This window comes from Suricata suricatta, chromosome 14 (genome assembly GCF_006229205.1).
Source record: "Suricata suricatta isolate VVHF042 chromosome 14, meerkat_22Aug2017_6uvM2_HiC, whole genome shotgun sequence".
Taxonomy (NCBI): domain Eukaryota; kingdom Metazoa; phylum Chordata; class Mammalia; order Carnivora; family Herpestidae; genus Suricata; species Suricata suricatta.
This window is the reverse complement of record NC_043713.1, coordinates 20,009,887-20,030,895: the sequence shown is the minus strand read 5'-3', so window position 1 is coordinate 20,030,895 and position 21,009 is coordinate 20,009,887. Positions and strand designations below refer to the sequence as shown.

The window sequence follows — 21,009 nt, the reverse complement described above, 5'->3', positions numbered from 1 at the left end:
CCTTTGGGGTAAAAATGACTTATGTAATATTGAGGTCTGGATATTTTTCTTAAATGATTCTGTAATTCTCTGGTTCTCCAGCGTTTTAAGCCAAGATCATCTTGTGACCTTGGAGTGGAAGCTGATGAATGTAACTAATAATAGCAGGTGGTTGATCCTAAATCCTTAAGCCATTTTATTTTAGCATATGGAAAGAGCATTAAACTTGGTGGTTCTAAGTTTCATTAACTAGCTTGATGACTTCAGATAAACGTCACTCTTTCTGAATTTATATTTATCAATCAGTTATGTGATAAGACTCTGTCTGTCTTCCATCCGTATTCTATGGGACAATAATAGAAGGTGTTAAGAGTTTTTTCTTGATGCAGCTCCCATGAAGAAAAGTTTGGAAAATGCCTATATTGATAACCTAGTTAACACTTCACTGAGGACTTATGGAATGGCCCTAGTATGGAAAAAAATTTTCATTCAACTTTTAGAATTATGTGGGCAGTATATATTCCAGAAGAGTATTAATTAGGACAGCTATTCTCTTTGTGTTAATGCTGTTACAGGTTTAATAAGCAGAAACCATTTTATGTTTTCACCTAGTTTAATAGCATATTTTTATTCTATGTTGCAGCCAGTGCTGAGTGATCAATAATACTGTGAGGGTGTTATTGCATTTTATGTCTAGATTAAAAAAAGTTAAATAAACAGCAAATTAAAGAATAAGGGACAATTTAAATGTTGGAGAAAAACGTGTAGAACTTAGTTAAAATAAATTGAGATGTGAGAAAGCACATTGTATTTCATCAACCTATACTATTTATACTTTTAATCAAACTTCAGTGAAGATAAAGGGAAGCAGCAAAAATGATTCTTAAATTCTTAATTGGCATTTACTGTTAAGTATTATAAAGTATTGTTATATGTGATATAGGAAAATAAATAGAATTATGCTTTGTTTTTCAGCTTTTGACAATGTTGATCAGAAAAAAAGCTCCTTGTCCTTATCCTGCAGAAGAAAGACTGTTAATGACATAGACTCCATTAGCCTAACAACTGATGATCTATTAAAACTTCCAGCAGATGGGTCATTTTCTTTTGCTTATGTTGGATCAGATCATCAAATTAGCAAGAAAAAGAAGAAATGCATTGGAAGACTGAGTTCATCTGATACTGAAAAGAAGCAAAAATTTCAGGAACTCTCCACTCTCATGTGCAAGGATGATTTAGTTACTCCTGTTGTATACACAGATATAAACGGAAAGCAATGTGGTAGGCTAAAAAACCCAAAACTTGTGAAAAAGACCAATAAATGCATTTCTGAACCATCTTTACTTTTTTCTAAGAAATTGTCTTTCAAGGACAGTTCAGAGCACAGTCTTGAAAAGAATTACCCAAGATGGCTCACTAGCCAGAAATCTGATCTTAATGTTTCAGGGATAACTAGTATACCTGACTTCACCTACCCTGTGTGGCTCAACCGTCAAGACTTGCTACCTGATACAAATAGTCAAAGGATACATGAAATATTTAAAGAAGATCAGTGTTCCCCTAGACATAGTTACCAGGCACAAAGAACTTCTCGACTTACGAACAAATTAGATTGTTTTGAATATTCTTTTGAACCCTCAAACACTTCAGATTCTTTGAGGGATGACAAAGAACTAATTAATGGATGTAAATGTGATTCTCAATGTAGCCAGTGTCAATGTGAGAATCCAGTTCTCCCAGGACAAACCAAAAAGCCATTCAGTGGTAATTTCTTTGTTTTGTTTTTAAGAACCAAAGGTAGTGCTGTAAATTTGACCTAATGTCTAGGCGCTTTTATATGATTTTTTTTTAATGTAATGATCAGATGATAAATCTTTTGAGCACTTAATGGTCTTCATCTATGTAGCATTTTATGCCTAGAAAATGTCTTTTCTCCCCTTTGAAATTTCATTAAAATTTTTATTAACTGATGTGTATATATTCTAAATTATCTGAATTCTAATTTGTTGCCTATGAGATTTTGCTGTGCTGTGCATTTATTTTTTTCTCTTGAATTAATTTAATCTTTTAAATTAGGTGACAAAATTGAATTGCTTATCCTGAAGGCCAAGAGAAATCTAGATCATTGTGCTGACGAGTCACTGAAGTCTATGAAAAAGGATGATAGTCCGTGTTCATTAGATAAACTTGAAGCAGAAAGATCATGGGAAAATATCCCTGTTACTTTGTACGTAAGTTCTAATGGAGAAACTTTTTCGTTCTCCAAATGAAAAAGGTCATGTGAACAGTTAATTTATTTTTTAAATATCTCCGTGATAATTAACAGTTGTGACATGTTATTCTATAGAACATTGCCTTTGTGTTTCTTTGAATTGCATATTTCAGTTGTTACCACAAGATGGTGTAATGTTGCATAACCGTACAACTTTTGTCTTCTTTACATGTTCCTTTTGTTGTACTGTAAAATACCGATTTATGTTTAATATGAAAAATCACAACTATAAGCAACTATTTTGCAGATGGAGGAGTGCTATGAAATTCTTGTTTTACTTTTTTTTTTCTCCTATATTCTTTCTCTATATATGTTGTTTACGCGGTTATCCATTATTTTCATTTACATTTTATTTTCTCTTAGTTGTTATTTTCCTTAAACAGTGGTGCATGTTTTGTTATGGTCTATTGTAGTGCATTTTTGTAGTTTCTAATATTGTTTTTATTTGTGTGCTTAACCTTGCTATGACATAGTGTCTCAGAATTAATTTAAACTGTTTACCTGGATACCTATGAATGTTAGTGTGGAGAAGAATTGAGCTTAGGTAGCAAAGCTTTTTTCCTTAGCTATATTATTACATCTAAACTCATTCTTGGTAACCCTATAGACTCTGATAAATTATTATCTTCTCTTGTCTAAACTTTCATTCTGTTATATTCTGTTATAGACAGAGTGTTTTAGTTCCAGTTCTTGTCTTGATCACTCCTCAGTTGAACATCTTATTTTTTTTGTAATATAGGCACTTACTATAATTCTGGTTTGGGATTGAACTCTGTTCCTTTTTCCGTCTTTGCTGACACCTTGTACAAGTTAAACTGCTTTGTACAAGTTTTTCTTCTGCTTTGAACAGACTTTATACAAGTTATTCTACATGGGGTTGTTGTGAGGATTCGTTTGATTAGAAAATATATATAAGGTACTTAGTACAATTTCTGACTTATGACAAGCTGTCTTGTAAATTGTTAATAGTGGTGATAATTATCCAGAATATTTTTCCCTCATTTAGCTTCATTTCTCAATTGTTGGTTCGGTAGTGTCTTTATTTATTTAAAACTTGGGCTAATAATTAGCTCACTTAATTCTTAAACTTATTTTCTAATTTTCTTGTCAGTTGGTCTTGGTATTTGTGAAGTACCATAGCTGTAATACTTTGCTTTTAATTGCAACAACCAGAATGGGTGAGCAAATAGTACCAGAGGGGTTTAAGAGTAAAATTCTTGAATGCTTTTAGTGTCTTATGTAATTAGATAATAACAATTTATGCTTATATAATTATTATTATAATTGTTGGTTTGGCCCAGTACCTTGCATATATTGACTTCTGGAAGATTGAATTCATTATGCAATTCAATTCGTTATATAAAATGAATGATGGATTATCAGAAGGAATAGACCTGACCTTAGTGTGATGCTGACAAATTATTGTCAATCTACCGTCAAAAGAAAAAGTGACTAGGAAGTAGTCAAGGTAGTATACTAAAAGGTAGAACACAACTGCAATCTGATCATTGCTTTTTTGTTTGTTGTTTAACATATTTATAACGGAAAATTTCAAAGAAATACAAAAGAATAATATAATGAATTCCTATGTACCCCACACACGTCTTCAGTAATTTGGTAAATGCTTTTTGATGGTAGTGGTTGGTTGCGCAAACTCCTTTGGTAAAGAATGCGAGAGAGGACTACTTGGGGGTAAGAAAAAGCTCATAGTAAGTTAGGAATCAAATGAGTCAATAATGACATCTGCTAATTATTAAGAAAAAATTAGAATTGTGAACTTATATTTATGCAAAGATTATTAGGTATCTGAGTACTTGACTTAGAAACACATATATAAATAAGAAAGAGAATGACTTTGTTTATTTTCTGTAACTAATAGAATTTGTTTTGGGAAAATTCTGACTTTTGCTGGGGTAGCTCTACTATCCCCTGAAACATCGGGAAAGAAACTAATATTGTGCCAGGTACACAGAGTTAATTTATGCAATACTTCTGTGAGATAAGTGGGACTACATATGTAAAACTGAAGTTTAGGTAGATAAATTACATAAAGTCATATAGTGAATGGAATTGGGGTTTGAACTCAGGAGTTTTAATTTCACAATTGGTCTTTTTCCTACTGTCATCTGTTTTCTATGTTAATGCCAATTCTGGAGAGCGAGTTCTGTTGCTTTGACGTGGAAGAGCATGTAACTACCATCCGGGGGTTTTATTACCATTGGGTAGCTGTTTATTTGGAAAAATGTACTCCTTATTTCAAATAAATGAGCTTTTGGAGCATAGCCTGTAGTTGAAGGCTTGTTTGAGGACACTAATGTTTTTACTTCATAGTTTTTTCTTAAAGCTTTAAAGCAGAAGGGCACCTACGTGGCTCAGTCAGTTCAGCCTCTGACTTTGGCTCAGGTCATGATCTCAAGGTTTGGGAGTTTGAGCCCCGTGTCGAGCTCTGTGCTGACAGCTCAGAGCCTGGAGCCTGCTTTGGATTCTGTCTCCCTCTCACCCTGCCCCTCCCCTGCTGGTGCATGTGCATTTTCTCTCTCTCTCTCTCTCAAAAATAAATAAGCTTAAAAAAATATATATTAAAAAAAAGCTTTAAAGTAGGAACAAGGAAATAGGGAGGGTGAGATTCTAGTATCAGTTTAGGGAGATAGGGACTTACCAAGCAAAATCAATATGAATTGTATTTGCAATGTTGTTTCTTGGTGATTATTTGTATTTAAATGATAACCAATTCTAAACTAATTTTTATTAATTGAGAACTTAATTACTATCTTGTATCCTTAAATCCTATTTAGCAAATCTCCTGTTCCTGTTAACTCTGATGATAGTCCTCAACAAACTTCAAGGGCAAAATGTACTAAAGGGTTCCTCGATGATTTTTTAAATAATGATAATAAGGTGGGTGAAATTAAATTTTTTTAACTTATTAAAGGAGAATTTTTTTAACTTATTAAAAGGATTAATGACTAATACACATATTGTAATTTCTGAATTATTGTTAAAAAACAAAAAATGTTTCAAATACCCTCTTCCTCAATACACATGCATAAAATTATCATCACTCCTAGAATTATTGACCATTTTATTTTCGTATTTTAAGGTAGAGGGACCTGGGATTGAACTCTACAGAGAGCCTAAATTATGTTTTTGTCTTGTTTTGTTTTGTTTTGTTTTTGGACAATGTATAAAGTATACCAGTATAAAGCAAGTTATATTTTCCCATAGGATGGTTGATTATTGAGAGTTGTGTTTGTAACTAAGAGAAAAGTATAAATATCTATAATTTAAAAAAATTGTTTTTAATGTTTATCTTGGAGAGAAAGAGAGGGATGGAGGTAGGGAGGCACAGAGAGAGGGAGACACAGAATCCGAAGCAGGCTCCAGGCTCTGAGCAGTCTGCACACAACCTGACATGGGGTTTGAACCTCCATACTGTGAAATCATGACCTGAGCTAAAGTCAGATGCTTAATTGAACATCCATAAATCTCTGTAATTTAAAATAGGAAAATGTTTATCCAATTATGCCAACTCAGCAAATGTGCATCTTGCAAGTAACCCCCAAATAAAGAATAATGTGTATGTATGCACATAAAAAATTAGTATATTTGACAGAAATATAGCCATGGTTGTTAAATATTAAAATCAGACTTTTGGAATCTTAAAATCTGGAAGATTTGGGAGGTTGAACACTCAAAAATTAACTGAAAAATTTAATAAAATGAGTTCCTTTAATGAAATTTATTGGAGAAAGTAGAGGCTTTCAGAATATGTTTGATCTTAGAACATTGTGTAAGATATTGTAGCAGATGTTGGGTAAGTGAAGCTTAATTATTAAATATTTTTTTGACAGATACTTGACTACCAAGCACTACTTTGGGAACTATATCCCCAGTAGTGAATAAGAGAGAGGAAATCCTTGTGTTGTGGATCTTTTATTCTGTTAGACAAACTAAACAAGTATATGGTATGCAGTATATAAGGGAGTACTATAAGTGTTGTGAAGAAACATTAGTTGGAATAGGAAAATACTGGTACAATTTTCAATAGGGTAGTCAAGAATGACCTCTCTGTTGAGGTGATACTTGAGCAAAAATCTAAAATGAGTGAGTAAGCCAAGTATTCATCAGGAAATAACTTTACACCTAAAAGTAATAAGTGCAGAAACCCCAAGGCATGTTTAAAAATAAGAGTCCAGTAGTTTAGCTCAATCAGAATGAAGAAGGTAAGATGGGGAATAACCAGGAACCAGATCATGTAGCATCTTGTATGCGGTGCAATGAGGATTTTTATGTTTTCTGTAGGTGAGATGAGAAGTCACTGGAGGGTTTTGAGTGTGAAATGATCAGACCCACATGTTAAAATATGAAATGGCAGCTGTATGGAGCAAAGACTTAAAAGGAGCTGGTGAAGGAGCAGCTGGTGAGGGAGCAGGGAACCTAGTTAGGAGACTTTTGCAGTCTTTCTCGATACGATTGGCTTAGGGTGGGAACATTGGTGGTAGTCAGAAATGGGTAGACTTGGCAAATATTTTGATGGTAGACCTAGTAGAATGGAGATAGAATTCAAAGAGTGAATCCAAGTTGTTTGAGCCAAGCAGCTAAAAGATTGGGTGGTGCCATTTACTTAGGTAAAGAGCACTGGTAGAGGAACAAATTTGTAGAAGTTATTTTAAGTTTGAGATAAATGAATGTTAAATACTAACTAGTGGTCTTTTTTTCCCCCTGCAAGTACACACACAGTCTCACTACCAGCGTGTTTTTGTTTTGCTTTTAATACTTTTAGATGCACACAAAATTCCCGTCACCATTCTTTCAGTTTCTCTAATGCTATCATCTCACATACCATAGTATAATGATCACGAAAGGGAATTAACTTAGGTGTAATTCTGTTATCTAAACTATAGACATTAGTCTAAATCCACTGGTTTCTCTACCAGTATCCTGTTCCAGGATTCAACATTGCATGTATTTGTCATGTTTCCTTTTAAAGTATTCTTTAAAAAAATTTTTTTTAATGTTTATTTTTGAGAGAGACAGTGTGTGAGCAGGGAAGGGGCAGAGGGAGACACACAAAATCTGAAGTAGGCTCCAGGCTCTGAGCTGTCAGCACAGAGCCTAATGTGGGGCTTGAACCCACAAACCATATCATGACCTGAGCCGAAGTCAGATGCTTAACTGAGCCACCCAGGTGCCCCAACTTGTCATGTTTCTGTAATCTACTTCAGTCTGTGACAGTTTCTCAGTCTTCCCTTGTCTGTCATGACCTTGACACCCGTGAAGAGTACTGGTTGGTTAGTTATTTTGTAGACAGTTCCTCAGTTTGGGTTAGTCTGAAGTTTTCTCATGATCAGAATGAGGTTATGCATTTTGGCAAGAATACAATAGAAATCATACTATGCTCTTCTCAGTGCATCATATCAGAAGGTTCATGTTATATTGCTATCATTGATATGCTGATATGTGTGTTAGCTGGGCTACTGTGATAAATATGCCATAGACCTGGTGGTTTAAACAACAAACACTTATTTCTGGAGGATGAGAAGTCCAAGATCAAGGTATCTGGTAAGATCCTGGTTCCCAGCTTGTGGATGGCCACCTTCTCCATATGGTCTCCCATTGATCTCCCGTGACAGAGAACAGGGAGGAAGCAAGCAAGCCCTCTTGTGTCTCTTGGATCAGGGCACTGATCCCATTCATGAGGGCTCCACCCTTATGACTTAATTACTTCACAAAAGTCCTTTCTCCAAATACCATCACATTGGGACTAGTCTTCAATGTAAGAATTTTAGGGAAACACAAACACTCAGTTCATAGCAATATGTTAATATAATAATATATTAATACATAAAATTATGTTAATACTTGTGATGTTAGCCCTGAACTGTCTACTGTGTGTCTCTTTAGTAGAATTACAGTATCCCCTTGTAATTAATAAATATGTTAGGGGAGATATTTTGAGACTGCACACAGGTACATGTATATTTCTATATTTGTGTATGTGTCATATTTTACAGTATGTATAAAATCGTGAGTTCATACTGATATTTTTGACTCCAGTCTTGCAGTGACTTGTTTTAGTCTTTCTTCCTTATTTGTAACTTCTTTCTCCATTGGTAAGAATCCTATTACTATCCATAATCCCTTAACTATTTGTTCATTCTTAGTATACATATAGTTTGACAATTGCTAAGCTATATTCTTGTAAGGAACAAATTTACTGACTAGATCACATTATTTATGTATAATTCTTTTTATCTTTAGCCTTACAGTATCCAGCCAAAGTCCTGCTTTCCAAAGTAACCTTGGTTAATTATTTTGTTCCCAACCCTTCAGTGTGGTCATGTTCAACCATAATACTGTTAGTTTGTTCATTTTTATTGTACATATTGGGTTTAAACCACATTTTATTTGGTTTAAATTATTTGTTTTTTGAATATGTGAAACATTACTATAGTTTTGAGAGAGCTATACAAAAAGATATAGTCTAAGATATTCACTATCTGGTTTTAATGACAAGTCTCAGGACAAATTCTGTTAGACACCAACATTTATTAAATATTCACTAGTGAATTGCACAAATAGTTTATGTAATCCATTTCATAGTTTTCTTTTTGGAACTCTGATCACTAGTTTGCATGAAAAATCCACTCCAGGCTTTTGTAACTTATGGTTGGCATCAGACAACTAGAAATTTTGTTGTCTTTTTAATGTTTATTTTTTTAAGCCAGTGGCTGCATGCACATAATTTAAAGATAATGTCTCAGGTGCTATCTGCAGGATTCTAAGGCTAATTGAATCCTTAATCCTTGTTTATTTTTCTTTACTTTTATTATTTTTTTAAATGTTTATTTTTGAGAGTGAGTGTGAGTGAGTGTGAGCATGAGTGTGGGAGGGGCAGAGGAAGGGGAACAGATGAGCCAAAGCACACTCCAGGCTCCGCATTGACAGCAGAGAGCCCGTTGCAGGTGCAGGGCTCTTGAACTCGAGACCCGCGAGACCTGAACCGAAGTCAGATGCCTTAACTGAGCCACCCAGGCACTCCTATTTTTCTTTATTTCTTGAACTTTGGTGAAATATGTGTAACATAATATTTACTCTTTTAACCATTTTTAAGTATATAGTTCTATATAGTAAATACCTTCACATTGTTGTGCAGCCATCACCGCTGTCCATGTTTAGAACTTCATCTTCCCCGACTGAAACTCTACATCTTAAATACTAATTTCCCATTCCCCTTTTGCCCTGCCTCTGGCTAGCACCATTCTACTTTCTTTCTTTCTCTATGAATCTGACTACTCTAGGAACCTTGTGTGCTTTATTAGGCAGCTGTGATAACAAAATACCATAGGCTGAGTGACTTAAATAGGAAGAAAGTTATTTCTCACAGTTCAGGAGTTTGGGGAATCTACGATCAAGGTTCTAGCTGAGTCTGTTCTGGTGAAGGCTTGCTTCCTTGCTTGCAGGCAGCTGCTTTCCCAGTGTCTGTCCATGGCCTTTCCTCGAGCTCTTAGGGGTCTCTTATTAGAAGGACAATAATCCTATGGCATCTGGGCCCTACTCGTATGACCTCATTTGGCCTTAATTACCTCCTTATGGCCCTGTCTCCAAATATAGCCGCATTTGAGGTTAGGGCTTCAACATGAATGTTTGTTGGGAAAGGGCACAATTTAGTCCATAGCATCATGTAAGAAGAACCATACAATATCTGTCCTTTTGTGACTGGCTTATTTCACTTACCCTAATGTCTTCAAGGTTCATCCATGTTGTGTCGTGTCCAAATTTCCTTCCTTCCTTAGACTGAGTAATACTTCATTATATGTACCATGTTTTGTTTATCCACTCATCTGTGATGGATACTTGGGTTGTTTCCACCCTCTGGGTATTGTGAACAATGCTGCTATAAATATAGGTGTGTAAATAATCTGTTTTGAATCTGTACTTCTATTTCTTCTAGATATATAACCAGAAGGTGATCGTAGGGTAATTCTGTGTTTAATTTTTTGAAGAATTGCCATAGTGTTTTCTAGAGCACCTGCACCGTTTTACATTTCTATATCCCATTTCTTATACTCTATTCATGTAACTGTGGAGAGTGTGCTTAACTTTGAACCTCTTCAGTGACAGCCTATTTCTAATATTCTTGTGCTTGTCAACAACTTCCTCTAGACTTGAAGTTTAAATAGTATGTAAATTATATCATCTATACTGAAATATGTTATGAAGCCTGTTTGCCATTATGTGGTAGTTACCAGGATACAGCAACTCATTTGAAAGATATAAAAATAATAGGTTGGTAAGAAGATTTTAAAAGAAGTTTTAAAAAATATCCCTTATAGATTCTCTTAAAAGAATCCTGATCATGTTATGTAGTACTGTTGCCTTCTTTGGATGCAGGTAGGATCAGTTGATAATTGAGGTTAGAGTGTTTTTTTACATAGCAAGGAATGTGTGACCAATGAGTAGGTGAAAAACTAGCATTCTCTGTGTGAAAACATTTAAAGGTATTTAGAGAATGCTATATTTGCAATTCAGGTTCTTGTTCAGCTAATAACCAGCTTTATTTACATCCCTGAAAAAGAGCATGTTGGCTTTCCTGAGCTCTGGGGACCTTTCATTTCTAAGAAATCTGTGATTTTAAATGTATAAATGAAAACATTGCAATTGTGAACATGTCCAGTTCATTTGATAAGAGCAGGGACTAGGAAGGATGTGCCAAACTTTATGGTTGTCTCTAAATAACTTCCCTGGCAACTGAGTAAGGGGAGGGGTTGAGTTACAATTTTGATTTTTCAAAACACATTATTGTTTTTTATTGTTTGAATTTTTGCATTTTATATTGGGGGGAAAATATAAAAGAAAACTTTTTTTCTTCCCTGAATTTGCTTGGTTAATCATTCATCTGTTTTAATGTCAGAGCTCTACCCTTTCTGGAGGGAAACATCATGGTCCTGTTGAAGCCCTGAAACAAATGTTATTTAATCTTCAAGCAGTACAAGAAAGTTTTAATCAGAATAAAACAGCAGATCTGAAAGAAGAAATTAAGCAAGTAAGCACAAACTTGATTTATGAATTGAGACCTGTGAATGTGTATTAAGATTTGTGGAGACATATCCCTTTCCACAATTTGTTTTTTCAGTTTGACCTCCAGTTTTATGTTAATAATGCCACATAACACGTTCTAGAGTTGTAGTGTTGTTATTTTTTTCAGAAAGTAACGTACTCAAATTTAGTACCATTACAGTTCTGTAGCTGTGTTCCCCTGAATGGATTATTCTCTTTAGTTTACTGTTATTAATACAGCATCTTATTTAGATATGTTAGTGTTAGAACTATAGTTACGGAAGAGTTATAGGAGTTGTTTTGTAATGCTCTGCAAAATTATTTGTATAACCTAACATTTTGTATTTATATTTGGAAATCCTTTTCACCCTTAGACTTCTCTACATAATCTTTGTCTTCTGAAATTTTGTTACCATGTGTTTGACTTTTCTTATAGTTAATATAAAATTTTATTTAAAAACCATTGCTTTTTTATATATTTCCTAGGAATTTCAAAATCTCTTTGTGCTTTGGATTGCTATTCTGTAAGGGTTGAATTTTCTTCACAGTAGTACAGTGTTTACATAGAGTTTATATTCTTGCAAGTCTGATTGGGAATTCTAATTCTGCCATTTAACTGGCAAGTGAAAAATTTGTACAAATCTCTTAACCTCTTTAGTTTCAGTTTCTTCTGTAAAATGCAGTTGTTGAAAAGATAAATGGAGACCTACTATGTGAAGTACTTATATAGAGCTTGGCACCTGATAAAAACTTAATAGCTGATAAATAATAAGTATTTTTTCATTGTTTTGTTATTCAGTAGAGCTTAATGAAATTCAGTTTAAATTATAAATGAATGGCTAGAAACTGTTAAGCTTGAATTGTATTTTTTCTATACATTTTAATGATTATTACATTAACATATAGTGTATAATCTTTCCTTTACCCCACCTCCTATTTTAGACATCATTGAGACATAACCTTGCTCACTGCAGCTATAATTTCAAGCCAGTGTGTTATTGTTATTGGACATACATTTAGAAGCACTCTTGAAAGATGAATAAGTAGTAGTTTTACTTTTGGAATAAAGAAAATATTTAATGCTTCACTGAAAATTATTTGCTAGATTTATTTCCTTGGAAATGGAGACAGTGCTTTTTAATGTTCTTATTTTTTACATATTAAGTAGCACTTAAGTTTATCATTATATAATATTTTCAATATTTTGTTATATTTGGTGTTTTTAATACTAGGTTTCAGAAGACAATTTCTCTCCATTACAATTGAAGGAAGGTATGGTTCCTATTACTAGGTCACTTCAAAAGTAAGTATTTTCTACTAATTTCTGAAGATGTTATGGATACAAATTCATGTTAGCCTTCTCTTTGAACTCAGAAGATTATAGGAGAAATTAAGTACTTCTAAGAATAGATAGGCTTGATCTTTTAAAAAATATTTATTTTTAATTTACATCCAAGTTAGCATATATTGTAATGATGATTTTAGGAGTAGAATCCAGTGATTCATCCCCTACATATAACACCCAGTGCTTATCCCAACAAGTGTCTTCCCTAATGCCCATCCCCCCTTCCACAACCCCTCCAGTAACCCTCTGTTTGTTCTCCATATTTAAGAGTCTCTTATGTTTTGTCACCCTCCTTGTTTTAATATTATTTTTGCTTCCCTTCCCTTATGTTCATCTATTTAGTATCTTAAATCCCACATATGAGTGAACTCATGATATTTGTCTTTCTCTAATTTTGCTTTGCATAATACCCTCTAGTTCCATCCATGTTGTTGTAGATGGCAAGATTTCAATTCTTTTTGAGTGCCTGGTAATACTCCATTGTGTGTGTGTGTGTGTGTGTGTGTGTGTGTGTGTGTGTGTGTATTCCACATCTTTTTTATCCATTCATCTGGTGATGGACATTTGGGCTCTTTCCATACTTTGCACATTGGAGTGCATATGCCTCTTTGAAACAGCACACCTGTATCCTTTGGATAAATACCTAGTAATTGCTGGGTTGTAGGGTAGTTCTATTCTAAAATTTTGAGGAACTCCATACTGTTTTCCAGAGTGGCTGCACCAAGTTTGCATTCCCACCAGCAGTGCAAAAGGGTTCCTTCCTCTGCATCCTCGCCAACATCTGTCATTGCCTGAGTTGTTAATTTTTAGCTATTCTGACTAGTGTGAGGTGGTAGCTTATCGTGGTTTTGATTTGTGTTTCCCTGATGATGAGTGTTGAGCCCTTTTCCATGTCTATTCACTTATTTTGCCCATTTCTTCACTGGATTATTTTTGGGGGGGTGTTGAGTTTGATAAATTCTTGATAGATTTTGGATACTAACCCTTTTTCTGATAATGGCATTTGCAAATACCTTCTCCCATTCTGTTGGTTGCCTTTAGTTTTGCTGATTGTTTCATTTGCCGTGCAGAAGCTTTTTATCTTGATAAGATCCCAGTGGTTCATTTTTGCTTTTGTTTCCCTTGCCTCCCGAGACATGTGAACTAAGAAGTTGCTGCACTGAAGGTCAGAGAGGTTTTGCCAGCTTTCTCCCTAAGGATTTTGATGGCTTCCTGTTTGTTTAGGTCTTTCATCCATTTTGAGTTTATTTTTGTGTATGGTGTCAGAAAGTGGTCCAGGTTCAATCTTCTTCATTTTGCTTCCAGTTTTCCCAACACCATTTGCTGAAGAGATTTATTCCATGGGATATTCTTTCCTGCTTTGTCAAAGATTAGTTGACCATACATTTGAGGGTCCATTTCTGGGTTCTCTATTCTGTCCCACTGATCTGAGTATCTGTTTTTGGCCAGTATGGCCATACGGCCTTGATGATTACAGCTTTCTTATACAGCTTGAAGTCCAGAATTGTGATGCCTCCAGCTTTGTTTTTCTTTTTCAGGATTGCTTTGGCTATTCGGGGTCTTTTCTGGTTCCATACAAATTTAGCTCTGTGAAGAATGCTAGTATTCTTTTTTGATAGGGATTGCATTGAATATGTAGATTCCTTTGGGTAGTATCGATATTTTAACAATATTTGTTCTTCCAGTCCATGAGCATGGAATGTTTTTCCTGTGTGTGTGTGTGTGTGTGTGTGTGTGTGTGTGTGTGTGTGTGTTGTGTCTTCTTCAATTTCTTTCATAAGTTTTCTATAGTTTTTAGTTTCATTGTATAGATTTTTCATTTCTTTGGTTAGGTTTATTTCTAGATATTTTATGGGTTTTGGTGCAATTATAAATAGGATTGATTCCTTGATTTCTCTTCCTGCTGCTTCATTATTGGTATATGGAAATGCAACCGATTTCTGTGCATTGATTTTATGTCCTGTGATTTTGCTGAGTCCATGGATCAGTTCTAGCAGTGTTTTCGTGGAATCTTTGGGTTTTCCATATAGAGTATCATGTCGTCTGCAAAGTGAAAATTTGACTTTCTCCTTGATGATTTGGGTTCCCTTTATTTCTTTGTGTTGTCTGATTGCTGAGGCTAGGACTTCCAATACTATGTTGAGTAATAGTGGTGAAAGTGGACATCCCTTTCGTGCTCCTGACCTTAGGGAGACAGCTCTCATTTTTCCCCCATTGAGGGTGATTTTATTAGCATTGGGTCTTTCGTATTTGGCTTCTATGATCTTGAGGTATGATCTTTCTATCTCTACTTCCTTGAGGGTTTTTATCAAGAAAGGATGTTGTACTTTGTCAAATGCTTCCTCTGCATCTGTTGAGAGGATTATGTGGTTCTTGTCCTTTCTTTCATTACTGTGATGTATCACATTCATTGATTTGCAGATAGTGAACCAGCTGTGCCTCCCAGGTATAAATCCCACTTGGTCATGGTGAATCATTCTTTAATGGATTGTTGAATGAAGGTGGCTCATATCTTGTTGAGATTTTTCCATCCTATACTTGATATTTTTAAGCTCCATGGAACATATTGTTTAATGCTGAACTTTTCTCTTAAACTTGTGCTATTGCCTGTTAATATGTTCTTAGGACCAAATGAGATAACCTTAGTCACCTAAATATAATGGATATGAGTGGCTTAGAGAGACTTTCTTTTCATTTGAGTAATAGCAACAATTTAACATAGTATTGGTGTGGATATCATGGAAGAACAACTTGTTTATAAAATGTGTTTTTATGTATTTCCTCTAGAATAAACATAATAATAATAAATTTGTCATTATTTGACATATCGCTATAGAAACCTAAAGTGCTGGATAAAAAGATAGGTCTAAATGCCCTAAGTGTGTTAATCCATCTGTTTTCTTAGTTACATTATCTTAAGCAAAAATGTGGAGATGGGTACAGATCTTTCCTATGGTCATGGTATTGGCAGAGGGAATGGTATTTATTTGTGGGTTTGGCTGTGTGAATATGAAGTGCCCTCAGAAGGTGGAATACTGGACTTTAGGAAATGGTAAGATTGATATTTTTTACTTTAGTACCTCCATTTCCCTTTGCTAGAAGTGGGGCAATACAAATCTTGTCTACTTTGTCCTTTCAGAATATGGTTAGAATTTGGTTGTCTAAGGAAGTGGTGCAAAAGTGAAACACTAGACATGTAAACTTACGACTCTAGTTGTGATATTTATGTGTATGTATGTGTATACACACACACTTTTTTAAAATTTCCATACTTTAAAAATATATGATTTTTTCCCCTCAAGTTTATAATTTATAATTTATAATTTTCTGGGTGGAAATAATGCCTTACTGTATCACTTGCCATAGTATTTGAGTATAGTGTTCCTATCTAGTAGGGGTCTGTGAATACTGATAATATTTATTGAACACTTACCAAGTGTCAGTGTTCTTTCTTAGTGCTTTTGAGTAATTCATGTGATCTTTACAATGCTCTGAGGTTAAGTACTATTATTATTTTCATTATTCAGATCAGGTGATAAAGATCAAGTAATTAACTTGGCCCAAGGTTACACAGCTAGTAAGAAGTAGCACTGGGATTCAAATCAGATGGTCCGATTCTACAGTCTATGTTCTTAACACTCATCTTATTAATGATAGTGGTAGATTATCCATCTAGACTGGTGTAGGGCGTCAGTTGATTATTTAGGATAAAGACCTATTCTGCTTTAAAATTTAAAATAAGATGACCTCAAGCTTTCTATGTTTTTAAAAGCATTTATATTGAACTTGTGTCATAGACTTAAATGTGTTTCCAAAGTACATAGCCTGGAAGATGTTTTTCTTTGTGAAAATAAACCCTGGGCTGTAAGTAGTAAATGACCACAAAAGTTGATATAGATTGTAGGCACTTTTACCATTAGCTGAGAATATTTTTTAACTGTATTTTTTTTATATTTATTTATTTTTGAGAGACAGAGCACAAGTGGGGGAGGGGCAGACAGAGACGGTGATGCAGAATCTGAAGCAGGCTCTAGGCTCTGAGCTGTCAGCACAGAGCCCGATGCGGGTCTCAAACTCACAAGCTCTGAGATCATGACCTGAGCCGAAGTCAGATGCTTAACTGACTGAGTCACCTAGAAACCCCGAATATTTTTAATAGTAGTTACTTTTTTTCTGGCTTACACAATCAGTAATATTGCCTACATATAAAATGCCATTTACAAAGAGTAAGATTTATGTTTGTTAGATGGCGCTTAGCTGTTGATTCTGTTGGATTAGCTGGTGCAATCTTAATTTGGCTTTTACTTTACATTTCAAAATTGTTATCAGTAAGGTACTTGTACTGATACGAAGTTAAGTGTAACCTTTTAAAACTATGTTAGTACATGTTTTCTTTATTTTTAGTCTGTAGATTATTTTAAGAACAATTTGAAATTCAGATTGTTCTGGTTAGGTTTATGGCCAACTTTTCATATTTTAAAATAAATGGACTCTGCTTTTTCAGAGGTTGCAGATTGTGCCTGGGATACTTTAATGACCTTTCCTGGGATGAAAGTCCTGTGATGTCTCTCCCTTTCCCTCAAATAGCAGTTCTTGTTTTTAACAGTTTGATTGCTAAGAGTTTTAAAATGCCTTTCATTAGTCTCAGGAAACGCCAGGCTCTTAGTGTGGGTTCTGTTTACTCTGTTGGACACTCAGTTTTCTTATGTTCTTTCTTTAAAAATAACTACTCTCTAGGAAGACTCATTGGACCTAAAGTGTGAAAGACTAAGTATAGCTTAAGATGTTATTTTTTTCAGAAGGTATTACTTTTAATAGGAATCTAAATTGTAATTGTTTTGTATCTTTATAATTCTTAGCTTTGTCCTATGCATTTACATATTAGGAACTCAATAAAAACTTATTAACTGAAACCTCCATGAGAGAAATTTCTCATCTTTAAGCAAATGAAAAAATTGTAGATTTTGAGCTGGGGCCTTTTCTAGAACCTTGTAGGTCATGTAAGCCACCAGCTACTCTGTCTAGGCTGGCTGTGAAAGATGAGCAATAATTATATTGCTCATACATTGTAAAGGTGAGCAGTTGGAGACTATCGCAGAATCATCAGTCATCCAAAAATAATTTGTATTGGCTTTGGAGTATGTTTTATATGTTGTTTTATATATAATTTGGAAATGAATGTGTAAGATTTTGTAGTTTTCAGTACTAAAGGCCATGCTGTGAAGATTTAGTGATAGCTAGAAATCCTTTTTCTCTCACTTTTTTTTTCCCACTCAGTTTTCTGGTCTTCATTCTAGACTAGAGATAGACAGAATTACCTCTCAGATTTGTAAAACATGATCCTGGAGCAAAATTTTTTCTTTATACTAACGTACTCTACTCAGATTTAGGGAGTAGTAGGCAGTTTGTTTAGTTGTTGCTGGATACAAGGCTGAAACTTAATCCTTAAGAACAGCCAGCATAGCAGTACTGACAGGCAACCAGAGGCAAGATATCAGTGAGTAAATTAAAATACAGTTTAGTTACTTTCATATAATCAGTCTGTTATTGAGTTTCTGTGGGCTCATTGATGGATACATTCATAATTAGACAGGAATTTTTAAAATTTCAGTTTGTACTGTGAATGACTATTTGGTGTTGTAACATAACTCTCAAATTCATATTTTTCCCATTAGCTTGCTTTTTCACTTTTTTAGAGAAGAAACTCAAGAATAATTTCCTTCTATTATTTTACCCTTTGCTTCTCCCTACACATATCTTTGGATTAGCAAGTCACTTTTGGTGGCCTCTTCTCTAAGTAGATTGATTGTCTTATTCTTAGGGCAGATAGAGGTTAAATGAAAGAAAATGAAAGCTGATTGTGTAGCTGAGGTAGGGGGCTGAGGAGTTAACATTACTGCTTAGCTTTTTCTTTCATTCTCATCATACCACACCCCTCCCTTCCCTTCCCATCCTTCTTTCTCCCTGGCATTGTGTTTTAAAGACAAAACAGGGCTAGAAAGGAAACCAGTTATATTGAGTTACAGTTATGAAAATATTAGATTAAGTTTCTATTTGGATACATGTGCTTCTTTGTCAATGCATTTAAATAAGACATTTAATATACAGGTAAGTTAAAAATAATTTTTTAAAATGGCTTTGTGTATAACTTACGTAAAAGCATTAAACCATAATGTGGTCTTTTACTTAACCTTCACATGTTGATCAGGAAACAGAGAAAGGGAATATTGGAAAGCATCAGTGGGTCACCAGTGAGGTTTCACTGTTAAGTGGATGAACAGCAAGGCTCCAAGTTGTCTAATAGTTGGCCAGTTATGCCCTATGAACTGTGGGATTGTAGACAGAAGGAATACTTCGTTACATGTGTTCTAGCAGTGGGTTTAATAATGAATGTAATTTTGTAACTATTACATAGCTATGTCTGACATAGCTATATGAATATAAAATAAATTTTTAGATTCCTTCATTGACTATAATGTGATAGAAAGGATTTCTGATTTCTATGGCATATGCAGTCACAGAGTTGGGTCTGTTGTTAGAGATAGTATTTGGTGAAAATAAAGATGAGAATATTTCTCCCCATTCAGTTTTGTAGATCCTGTAAATGCAAGGGATCTGTGGCCCTCGAGAGTTATAAACAGATAAGATTCTAGCCGCTTGCCTCTCCTTCCCTTCCTGTCTTTGTCCCTTCCTCTCTTTCTGTCCTCCTTCCCTCCCTCATTCCCTCCCTTCTTTCTATTCTCCTTCCCTCACTCCCTTTCTTTCCTTCCTATTTTACTGCTAAGCAATCTCTGCACCCAGTGTGGATCTTGAACACACAATCCTGAGATCAAGAGTCGCAGGCTCCACCAACTGAGCCAGCCAGGTGCCCCTCTTTGTTTTGAATCATAGGTTGTTAAATAATAAGCTTGAAAAGAAAAAGGTAGATCTAAGTCGAAAGTATATTCACAGATTATCTTCTTTCTCGTAAGTGTGTTTCTAGGAAGAAGATAATTTTTAGGTAAAGAGTTTACTATAGGATGTAGAAATGATAGAATCTATTTAATTTTGCCTCTGATTGCATAGTAACTTTGGGTGAGTTATTGTCCTTTAGTTGATGAACATGAGAATCTTAGAAATTAACCCCAAAAGGGTGACAAAATCCAGATTCTTAATATATTTGAGTAAAAGTGTCCAAGAAGTAGAGTACAGGGAAATAGATATAATGTAGTAACTAACAGTACTAGATTCATCCATCCCCTTATCCTGGGTAAAGTGGAAGGTGTATTGTATGTAATACACATTCACTGAACCTGCGTTAGAGACTGTAGAGCAGAGTGTTGTAGTCACCACCGTTCAGCTCACCTTAGAAATAGTCATTTCTGTTAGGAAACACATTAGTACACATCGTAATTGTTATATTACTTGTTTTCTTGGTCCCTTATTAATAAGAGACCTGAAATATAGTTGATTAACTGATATTTTATGAGTGGTACTTAAGGTTCTGAATGAATAATAGGAAGGAAAAACTGGAAGAATATTTTTAGAGGAAGACTGGAAAGTTCAGGGCTTCTGTTTTCTTGGTTTGTTTGAGGAGTGATTAAATTTTCTCCATTGAGACCTGACCTATAATTTTAGCTTTGTTTTAGAGAAAAAAAATGAGGTTGTTGATATAATACCACAGAATTATCATTTGTTCCCCCCATGCTCAATAAAAACAAGTTTTTCTCACCTGTGACTGCTCTTTCAGTGCTATTTTAAAAAATTTAGCTATCTTGAATGTGCATCTTAATGAATATACTTTCTTTCTTAAGTAAGATACATCATATTCCAAAAGAAAAGGTGTAATTTCAGAGTTAGTATGAAAATCACATGAAAAACATGTTAAGTATGCTACAAATAAACCTACTCTTAAATTTCTTGGCAAACTTTAAAAAAAAAAACCCTTGAATGTCAAAAAAATACATTTTTAATGTAAGTATTTGTAGAATTTAAATGAATTATTTTAGCCTTCAGTTACTCAGATCTCAAGATTTAAAAAGAAAATTTCTAAATGTTTGATACTTATTCTATAAATTCATTTCTCATACTAATTTTGAAGTTAATAAACAATGTAATCACCATTTGTTGCTGTCTGCATTGTCTGCTCAGTCTTTAATACTGGTTTATAATGTGTTTTATACTTTTTAATGAAGGGCTTTGCACCATTTATCTCGCCTGAGAGACCTGGTTGATGATACCAGTGGGAAACAGTCACCGAAAATGTGAAGAGGAAAATAAAACATTCCAACCCATAGTCACCACAGAACTAAACTGTATTTTTTTCCTATTGTTTAAACTGACAAAGAAATTATAAGTCGTGCATTCTTCTGCA

General features: G+C 34.5%; 1 protein-coding gene across 3 annotated transcripts in view; it reads left to right on the top strand.

The window, feature by feature from the left end:
* C14H18orf54 (chromosome 14 C18orf54 homolog) overlaps positions 1 to 21,009 on the top strand; it is a 24,454-nt gene extending 3,445 nt beyond the window's left edge. For 2 of the 3 annotated variants that reach the window (XM_029922426.1, XM_029922427.1), the window contains exons 4-9: positions 955 to 1,743; positions 2,056 to 2,206; positions 5,047 to 5,149; positions 11,166 to 11,297; positions 12,544 to 12,614; positions 20,831 to 21,009. In XM_029922426.1, coding sequence (XP_029778286.1) covers positions 955 to 1,743; positions 2,056 to 2,206; positions 5,047 to 5,149; positions 11,166 to 11,297; positions 12,544 to 12,614; positions 20,831 to 20,903 — 1,319 coding nt within the window. In that variant the 3' untranslated portion in view covers positions 20,904 to 21,009. The remainder of the gene's footprint in view (positions 1 to 954; positions 1,744 to 2,055; positions 2,207 to 5,046; positions 5,150 to 11,165; positions 11,298 to 12,543; positions 12,615 to 20,830) is intronic. The other variant, XM_029922428.1, reaches the window with a different exon arrangement.